General features: G+C 64.8%; 1 protein-coding gene across 1 annotated transcript; it reads right to left on the bottom strand.

Moving 5' to 3' along the window:
• Positions 1 to 1,853: 1,853 nt before the first annotated feature.
• On the bottom strand, positions 1,854 to 7,364 carry Dusp7 (dual specificity phosphatase 7). The gene is made up of 3 exons (XM_048335023.1): positions 6,795 to 7,364; positions 4,908 to 5,342; positions 1,854 to 2,819 (listed from the first exon to the last, which is right to left on the bottom strand). The coding sequence occupies exons 1-3, from the start codon at positions 7,345 to 7,347 to the stop codon at positions 2,512 to 2,514; spliced, it is 1,296 nt and encodes a 431-aa protein (XP_048190980.1). The 5' UTR covers positions 7,348 to 7,364; the 3' UTR covers positions 1,854 to 2,511.
• Positions 7,365 to 9,687: the final 2,323 nt, after the last annotated feature.

The raw sequence follows: 9,687 nt of genomic DNA, 5'->3' as shown, positions 1-9,687 counted from the left end.
ATGCTGGCTCCTCCCCCACCCCCACCCCCGGGGGGGGGGGCTGCTCTTGGGCCGGCTGGCACTGCCAGGCACTTACCCGGCCTATCCAGGGCCCAGCACTCGTAGGTTTCCCCAGCATGAACGAAGGGCAGGGGAGGAAACAAAGACTCAGTCTCTGCCTGCCGGGGCGGGGGGGTGGGGGGAGGGAGGCTGGGCACCAAAGTCAGGACCCCCCTCTTTTGCCAATGCTGTAAGAGCCCTGTTCACCCCCCCCCCGCCCACCGACTCTACACACACCCCCTTTCCACGCAAAGCGCCACTCCTAAAGCCAAGAACCGGGCAGCGCCCTTTGAACCCACTTCCCTGGGGGGGGGGAGCCCCAGCCTCCATTCCTGTGATGGGGGGGGCCCAGTTCTGAGAGACAGAAGAGGGGAAACCGAGTCAACCTACACTGCTCTAGATCGCTATCATCTGTCCACTCGATAGGGGTCTCTGGGCCCTGGAGTGGGGGCCACCGGCCTTCTCCTCTCTTTCCACAGCCCCCCCCCCCGTCCCCCTCCTCTGCCCACCCGGCACCTGCCAGAGGCCCACACATGGCTGCCCCCCCCCAACTCAGGCCCTGACCTAGAAACGAGGGAATTCACCCTGCCAACAGCAAAGCACTGTTGTCTCAGTGACTTGGTCCCCACTTGGCAGAGATGGGGACGGAGGCTTCACCCAGAAGCCCTGGTTGGTACCCCACTTCTCAACGGTACCCCACTTCTCAACGGGCACCCCTGCACCCAGGACTTGTCGGTTGAGAGGTCCAGGCCCTAAGGTGGCCCAGTCGTCTAAATAAGTTCAAGTTCTGGGAGACCCTAGGTGGGACTGGCCTATGCCTCACAGAAGCAGGTTCTGGGGTGCTAGACCACAGTACCCCCCTCCCCAACCTTCCCTCCTCAGGCCCCAAGCCCTGACGGAATACCGAGACGCAGTGTAAAGAAAAAATAATATTTATTTGCAATATAAACAAAGTCCCACCGCTGGTTCGGGTTATATAGAGATAGAGATGTGTACATGTGTGTGCACGCGCGTGTGTTTATAGACGTAAGGTCACAAATGTTCCTTCATTCAGGTCACAAAGCAAGACTGGCCGCCCTTTAGCAAAACCCTCGTGTGTACGATTCCGACGCATCTGGCTGGGATTTTCAGTTTAAAAATGAGAGAGAGAGAGAGAGAGAGAGAGAGAGAGAGAGAGAGAGAGAGAGAGAGAACCATATACAGCATGGAACTGTGGCAAGATTTGAACCTGCGGCCCTGAAGGATCCCTGACAACCCCCCCCCCCCCCGTGAGGTATGATGTGGTAAGGGGCGGGGTTTCCGTGGCCTCCGCTCCGTAGGCTGAGTCCTGGGTTCCCTCAGAGACCCTAGCCCAGCCCCCTCCCCCCGACGTCCCCCTCCCCAACCCCAGCCCCAACCCCCCCCCCAGGCCCCCACGGCCTCTGGTGAGGCTGGAGAAGGAAGCAACCTGGAGGGGTGTAAACGGAATCCGTGGCTTTGTGTGGCGGGGGGCGGGGGGGAGGGCTGGGGGGGTCACGTCCATGAGGAAGCCTTTCCTTACCCCACCCGCCCTGCCCCTCGGGCTGCAATGGGTGCAAGGTAGAAGTGGGGGGGGCAGGCTCAGCCAAGTCCCCAGGCCCCTGCCCCCCACCCCCCCCCCCCGAACTCTGGAGATGGTTTGGAAGAGGATGCGGGGTAGAAGGGCTGATGCTACCAGTTTTGGCAAAGTCCTGTGGGCTCAGAACGTGGCCGGGGGTGGGGTGGGGTGGGGGGGTGGGGGATCCTCTCTCCCCAGGCCCAGTGTGTGTATGGGGGGGGGGGCGGCGAGTGTAGGATCTGCGGGGGGGGGGGGCAGAAATGGGAGGCTTTTTCACACATGTGCAAAAATACATTTGGTCAAGATCAACGCGGGAGTTGGTCTTTTCCACGAGGAACAACACCAACGAAACAACAAAACGAAACATCCCTCGCTTTTTGTTTTTCCTTCTCCCCCCCCCAAAAAAAAGGGAAGGAAAAAAAATCGAAACAGAAGAATATTCGTTCTCTCTTTTTCTCTCTCTCTCTCCAGTCAAGAAAGGGATGAAATAACGAAGCCCGGAAAAATAACACTTTTCGTGTGTTGGTAAAAATAAAAGAGAGAATGAAGAAAAACAAAAAAAAACAAATCAAGAGGAGTTCGGAGACTCCCTGCTGAAGATTTAAAAAGTAAACTCGCGTCCGTCCGTAGATATGTCTTTAAAAAAAAAAAAAAAAAAAAAAAAGCCAGATCGGACCGGGCTATGAGCAGAATGCAGAGTCCCAGGTCAAGAAATGGGGGCCCCTCCCGGAACCCCCCCTCCCAAAGCCACGTGTCACCTGAGGAGCGCGGCGTCTCTCCACGTCGCCCCGATGGGCATCTGCGGGTCCCACGTGCTGACCCCCAGCGAGCTCATCACTTAGGCCGGCGGGGGGCCCTGGGGGGGGAGGGAGCCCCCTCCTCCGCCCCCGCGGCGCTCACGTGGATTCGAGCGTGTTGAGCGGGAACAGGTTGCGGTTGGTGGGCGTGGAGAAGTAGAGCTGCTCGCTGGGCGCGTGGTTGTCGCACGGGCTGCTCAGCCCCAGCGTCCGCTCGAAGTCCAGCAGCTGCCCCATGAAGTTGAAGTTGGGCGAGATGTTGGATTTTTTCCGCTTGACGAAGTCGTAGGCGTCGTTGAGGGACAGGTTCATCTTCTGCATCAGGTAGGCCACCGTGACCGTCACCGAGCGGCTGATGCCCGCCAGGCAGTGCACCAGCACCCCGCACTTCTTGGACCGAGCTTCGTCTGAAACACACGGTGGGGGGGGAGGGGGGCTCAGGGGCTGCGCATGCGTGGGCCCGGCTGTCCCTGAGCTCTCTGTGCTCAAGGCTGGTGCTCTACCACTGCAGCCACTGCTCCAAGCAGAGTCTCACGGGGACTTTCCTGCCCCAGGCTGGCTTCGAACTGCGGTCCTCAGACCTCAGCCCCACCCCCCTGGCCCGGGTATCCTGAGCTTATTCACGCACCCTGCTCTCATGGGGTAGTAGGAGCTGTGGTCGTGACCACAACACTGCTGGTGTCACCCACATCCTCTGGGGTCATCGGGCCCTGTGTCCGGGAAGCCCAGAGACCAAGTGACAACGTCTCTCAAGGCCACAGGGACCCATCTCAACTGGGCACCACAGCCTGATGGCCGTGACCCCGGGGGATGGGGGTGGGGTGGGTTCCCCCCCCCCACCACTTGTCTTCTTGGTGTGGCTCCCAAGGGATTTTCCCAGAGTCCCCTGGGAAGCAGGCCGCGGGGGGGGGGGGGGAGGGGGAACCCTGCTGGGAAGGCCAGGCAAGCATGCGCTCTGCTCTGCCGGCTCCCCAAAGTCTCAACACCAAGGGAGGAGGAGGGTGGCCAGGCCTGAAGCGTCCCAGTGGGTTTCTTTAAACCCCACCCCTGATGAGATTACCCCCCCACCACCATGGTCCCCCCAGGGCTGCCCGGGGACACAGAAGCCCAGGGACTGGATGACGGTTCCTTAGCTTTTGTACTCAAGGATGGTGCTCCACCACTTGAACCACATCTCCAATCTGGTTTTGGGGTTTTTTTTTGGGGGGGGGGATTAAAAAGTTTTCCAGACTTTTGAGGCCAGGGCTCAGGAAGGAGGGCTCTTTGCCTCCCCCCCCACCATCCTAGGACTAAACACACAGGAGGTGCTCAAGCAGGGGAGGAGACAGACTGACCCCCTAGGTGGAGATCTGGGGCAGGAGCAGGGGAGTTTGTGGGGAGAGAGGTTGACACAAGGAAGTGGGGGCGGGCCAACTCCTGACCCCCAACCCTAGCGGGCCTTTGCCAGGGTGCGTGGCTTGATTCCGTTCCCTTCTACCTCCGCACCTCATTTCAGCTGGCTCCTCTGCCCCTCCCCCCCCACAGGAGAAGCCGTCAAGAACTATATAAAAGCATCTCCAAGCCTGGGGGTTCACTGGTCCTCCCCCTCATTTCTAGGGGAGCCCTTTTGCTGTCCTCTAAGGCAGGGCTGGAAGCTCCAGTGGCGTCCCCTCCCCCAGACCCCAGCTTCCCCCCCCCCACTGCAAGCCAGGCACCTCATTTTGGTTCCCAGTAAGCGGATGAAGAGGGAAGCCTCCCACTTCCTGTTATTAAAGCTAGCCCGGCCTGGCTGACACCACACCACAGCCCTCTACCAGCCAGCCACGGGGCGGGGGGGGGGGGGCGTCATCAGGAAGAGGCTCGCTCAGGTCACCCCAAGCCCAGGTCACCCCAAGACGGCTCTCAGCCTTTCCCCTCCTTCTCCATCTACCAATCTACCCGCCCTGGCTCTAAGCAAAGCCACCACAAGCTGCCAAGCCCGGCTGGCTGGCAATCCTCTCATGGTGGAGAGAGAGAGAGAGAGAGAGAGAGAGAGAGAGAGAGAGAGAGAGAGAGAGAGAGAGAGAGAGAGATTGGGGGAGGCGTGAGGCACCCCGCAGGCAAGCTGACACCCGTGGGAATCGGGGAGCTGGGATGGCTCGGCATGTGAGGTTCCCCCCCCCACACACCCCCAAACAATCACAAAGCCAGAAAGAGAGAAGCTGGACCACTGGACACTATGAGCCATCCCCCCTCTCCCCGCCCCCCTCCACACAGCTGGGGGAGGGGGGGAGGCACCTGCTCAGGCCCTGACAGGTAGAGAGGCCTCAGGGCCCGTGAGTCACACCAGTGCACACCCACCCGCACACCCACCCACCCACCCACCCAGGGCGCGCATGCCAGCACAGGCCGGGCGCCACACAGGTCTCGACAGGCCCACGGGGGCCCAGCGAGGCAGGGGACGACACCCAGAGTCTCCAGGCACCCACCCACCCCACCGACCCACCCACCCGCCCACCCGCCCGGCCCCGGCTCACCAATGAAGCTGATGGCCTCGGGAAAGAACTGGGAGAGATTCTGGCTCCAGTGGTCAGAGATGGGGATCTGCTTGTAGGTGAACTCGCCGCCGTGCTCGAAGGCGTTGGGGAGGTTGGGGGTGACGTTGAGGATGTACTTGATGCCGTATTTGCCCAGCACGTCCAGGTTGGTGGAGTCCTTGGCACAGCCGAGGTAGAGGTAGGGCAGGATCTGGACCGGGAAGGCCGGCTGGCTGGCCGGCACGGGGCTGCCGTCCGACTCGGTGGCGCTGCTGGGCAGCTCGCGGTCGGACTCGCCGTCGGAGCAGTCCGAGCTGATCCGCAGGCCCCCCAGCCCCAGCACCGAGGTGGGCGGCGAGCCGCTGGGCGAGGACGAGCTGTCCACGTTGGTCTCGCAGTGCTCCGAGTACTCGTTCTGGAACTTGTTGAAACCACCTGTGGCCGGGGGGGAGGGGGGGAAGGAGTCCCCCGGGGAAGAAGAAGAGGCGGGTCAGAGTCTAGGAGGGCGGGTGGCATGAGGAGGTCACCCGTGGCCAGCAATCTCTGGCCCCAACCCCACCCCGGCCTCCCTGGCCAACGCGGGCCTTCCCTCCCGTGTGCTCTGTCCATCAAGACCTTGACTACTTTCCAGATGAGGAAACCTAGCTCCCATCACCGCAAGCACCCAAGGGGCACTTGAGGACACGGACACACACACACACACACACTCACACGCACGCACACACGCATGCATGCAGCACCCACGAGCTCTCAGTCATAGCTAAGGGGCCAAGGCAGGCAGACAACCCCACCAGCAGGCCAACCAACACCTGCCCCCCCCCACCGCCCCCCTGCAGAGCCCTCCCTCCAGCCCAGACACATCTGGATTCATCAAGAGCGGGCTGGGCCCCTTCCCAAAGCACACCCCGGAGAAGAGAGGGGCTCCCCAACCCCAGCAGCACAGCAGCAGCAGGTTCCTGACACCAATGCCAACTCCAGTTTCTACACACACACACACACACACACACACACACACACCGCACCCCAGCATTTGATCTCCAGCCACCAGGGGCTATCCAAGGACAGAAAAGACGGGGTGAGGGGGCACCCATGCAGGCATGAGCCCTGCGCCTCAGGGTGCTGGGAGGCTTCCCCCCCTTCCCTCCCGCCGGCCCTGCTCGGCGGCGGCTGCTGCCAGCGAGAGGCCATTTTGGAATGTTAATTGGAAACACCGGCTGCAGCCACTGCCCCCCCTCCTTTCCTGGTCTGTGGCCTCTCTCCCCTCCACCCCCCCCCCTTCTTCCACAAGCTGGGAGGGGGGGAGAGAAGCTGACTGGGAACCTGGAGGCCTAAGGAAACCTGGGCCGAGGCGATGGGCAGCAGTTGCCCAGGTCCTGCTCAGGTGGTTGTAAAGAAGTGGGGCTGTGTGTGTGTGGGGAGGGGGCCACGGGCACTAGGGGGGTGCGGGGGGAGGGTGGAAAGGGGGGGAAGGTCAGCTAGGGCAGGGAAAGGTTGCCCTTTGGGGGACACCACGGCCAGATTAGACTTTGGAAAGAGGAGGGGTCCTGATTTCTTGTTTGGGGGGGGGAGAAGGGAGGATGGCAAGAAGGGGGGCCGTGCCCTTGCAGTCCAACGGGGGGGGGGGAAGAGAGAGAGAGGGAGAGGGAAGGGGTGTGTGTGAAAGTTTGTTTCACCTACTTACTCCCATGGTGGCTGAGAGAAGGGTGGGGGGGATACAGAAAGTGGGAGCCCCCAACCCTACCCCCCATACACACCTTGGGGAGGGGAGGGAGAGAGAGAGAGGGCGGGGGAGGGCAGATGCCCAGCCAGGAGCGACGACGTGGCGGGGCCTGGGCCTGGCGGGGGTGAGGGGGGGTAGGGAGGGTAGGGGGCGGGGGGGGGGCGCACCTTGGAGGTAGTAGGCCTGACAGCCGTCGTCCCGCAGCTTCTGCAGCAGCAGGCCGAGGACGGAGGCGGGCGCGCCGGGCTCGGGCTGCCACTCGGCGGTGGCCTCGTCGTAGAGCAGCACGGTGGCGGCCTTGCAGCGGGTGGCGAAGCGCTCCTTGTCGGCGTGGTTGGGGATGATGGAGCGGATGGGCAGGTTGCCCTTGCGCAGGCGGCGCAGCATGAGGCCCGGGATGGCCAGGTTGATGGCCGTCTCGATGTGCGACGACTCGAAGAGCTCGTGCGGCCGGCAGTCGAGCAGCAGCAGCGAGGCCCCGCCGCGCGCCTCCAGCTCCTCCTGCAGCCACTCGGCGCTCTTGCTCGGCATGGCGGCGCCCGGGGGGCCCGCGCCCGGGGGGCCCGCGCCCGGGGAGCCCGCGCCGCCGCCGGGGATGCCCAGCGCCGGCCCCGCCCCGGGCTCCGCGCCGCCCGCCCGCCCGTCCCCGACCCCGGCCGCCGTCCCCGAAGCCGACATGGGCGCCGCCCTCCGCGGGGGGACGCGGAGCTGGTTTTTCATGGAGGGGTGGGGAGGTGCGGTGGAGGGGGGGGTGGTGGGGGGGAGTGGGGGGGTGGTGGGGGGGGGAGGGAAGTGACGGCGGCGGCGGCGGCCCCGGGGCCCCGGTGGGGAAGCTTCGGGGGGGACCCGGGGGTGGGGGTGAAACGCCCGGCCTCCCCCCCCCCACCACCACCACCGCCACCACCGATCCCCCACCCCACCCCACCCCACCGCACCGCACCCCCGGTTAAGCGAGCGCGGGGCGGGGGGAGGGGGGGGAGACCGGGGAGGGGGGGGGATGGAGGGGATGAGGGAGGGGGGGGTGCCCGGGGACGCGCGGCGGACGACTCCCCCACCCCACCCCACCCTACCCCACCGCCCCGCCGCGCGAGCCCTCCGCCGACCGGTCCCCGCCGCGCGTCCCCGGGCACCCCCGCCGCCGCCGCCGCCGCCGCCGCCCGCCCCGCCCCGGCCCGGCCGCCCTCCGCGCGCGCCCCGCGGCCTGACAGCCCCAGTGAGACCGCGGCTGCGGCGGCCGCGCGCCCCGGCGTCCTCCGGGGGGCGGGGCGGGGGCGGGGCCGGCGCGGAGGGGCGGGGCCTGGCCGGGAGGGGCGGGGCCTCGGGCCGGCGCTCGGCCTTAAAGGCGCCGCGCCGCGCGTCCCGCTCCGTCCCCTCCCACCCTCTCCCCACACACACCCCAGGCCCGGTCTTCCTCCCCCGAAGGTCTCCGACCGTGCCCGGGGGGAGGATCCCGCCCCCACGCCCGTGCTCCGCAGCCGGCGGGGACAGCTGTCGTAGGTAGTCCCCCCTCCACCCCTCCCGCCCCCACCCCGCGCTGGGAGGTCACACGGCGCGGGTTCTCCACTCCACCCGCCGGGCACCCTCCCTCCCTCCCTCCATTCATTCTTTTCTAGCCAGTTCATTCAGAAACACGGGGAACTGCGCGCCTACTACGCGCCGGGCCCTGTGGAGAGGTGGCCCGCCGGCGTTCCCGGGGTGATCCCAGGAGCCGGCTCTGAGACACCCGCCCGCCCCCCGCCGCCAGGCGGGACGTAGCGGGGCCTGGCGGCGGGGGAGAGGGGGGTCTCAGGGGTGACCGAGGGGTCGGACGGCCCTCAGGGGCCGCGCCCTCCTGCAGAAGCCGGGGCGGGGAGGGGAGCGGCGGGAGGACCGGAACGCGAGCCCTTTAAGAAGGATCCACCGGCGAGCTCGGGAGGGAGCGCCACGTGACTTTCCCACAGCACCGGGGCGCGTGTGCGTGTGTGTGTGTGTGTTCGCGTGTGCCGGGAGGGTGGGGCTGGAAACGTTCCTGAGAATCAGCTTTCCATCGCCGAGCTTCCCTCTCGGCGGGCCAATCAGCTTCCTCGGTGGGCGGGCCCGCTCTGAGCAACCGGCCAATCACGGTGGGGAGGCGACGGCGAGGGGGCGTGGCCTCGTGGGGGCGTGGTCTCCTCCAGCACGCCGGACGGATTTCTCGGGCGGGGCGGGGCCCAGGAGGTGAATGGATCCCGCAGGTAGGTAGGTCGGTAGGCCGGGAAACAAAGCGCCACTCGGGCTGTGCGCGTGCGCCAGGCCTAGCCCTGCACCCCCTTGTTACCCCCCCTTCCCCGCCTCCCTCCCTACTTTCCAGGGTGGTCCTGCCTTGGGAGGGAATCATCATCATATACCTGGTTCTCTTGCCACGTGCTTGGCCAGTGGCTGGTCAGCTGGGGGGGGGTGGGGGCGCCTGGCTCCCTCTCCCAGCTGGGATGGTAGTTAGTGGATGGTGGGGGGTGGGGGGGGAGCCTGAAGATGGCCAGGGTCTCTCCTCATCCCAGGGGATTTTCAGCTGACCTCTGAACTCAGGGACACACGATAAAGTGTGGGCCCCCCTACCCCCCTTCCCCAAGCCTTCCTTCCAGTGGAAGGATGGACGATGACTTGACTCCCATTCATCGATGTCTGGTGGCTCACACGCCTGTCACCCTAGCTACTCAGGAGGCTGAGGTCTGAGGATCGCAGTTCGAAGCCAGCCTGGCCAGGCAAGTTAGTGACTTTGGTGTTTTTGGATCCGTTATGGGGCTCTTTTTGCTCAAGGCTACTTAGTGCCCTACCACTTGGAGCCACAGCTCCACTTTCGTTTTCCTGGTAGTTCCTTGGAGATAAGAGTCTCACGGACTTTCCTGCCCCATCTGGCTTTGAACTGCCATCCTCAGATCTCAGCCTCCTGAGTAGATAGGATGACAGGCGTGAGCCACCAGCACGGGGCTTTTTTGGGGTTTTGTTTGGATTAGAGAATAGGCAGAGGGAAGCTTGTGTCTTCACCTCCTTCTCACAAGGTCACCTGGTCCCTCTAGGGCCCAGCCAGGCCTCCCTTGTGGC

Source organism: Perognathus longimembris, chromosome 26, assembly GCF_023159225.1.
Source record: "Perognathus longimembris pacificus isolate PPM17 chromosome 26, ASM2315922v1, whole genome shotgun sequence".
NCBI classification, from domain to species: Eukaryota; Metazoa; Chordata; class Mammalia; order Rodentia; family Heteromyidae; genus Perognathus; species Perognathus longimembris.
Note: the sequence above shows the minus strand (reverse complement) of the source record. Positions and strands in the feature narration are given on the sequence as shown.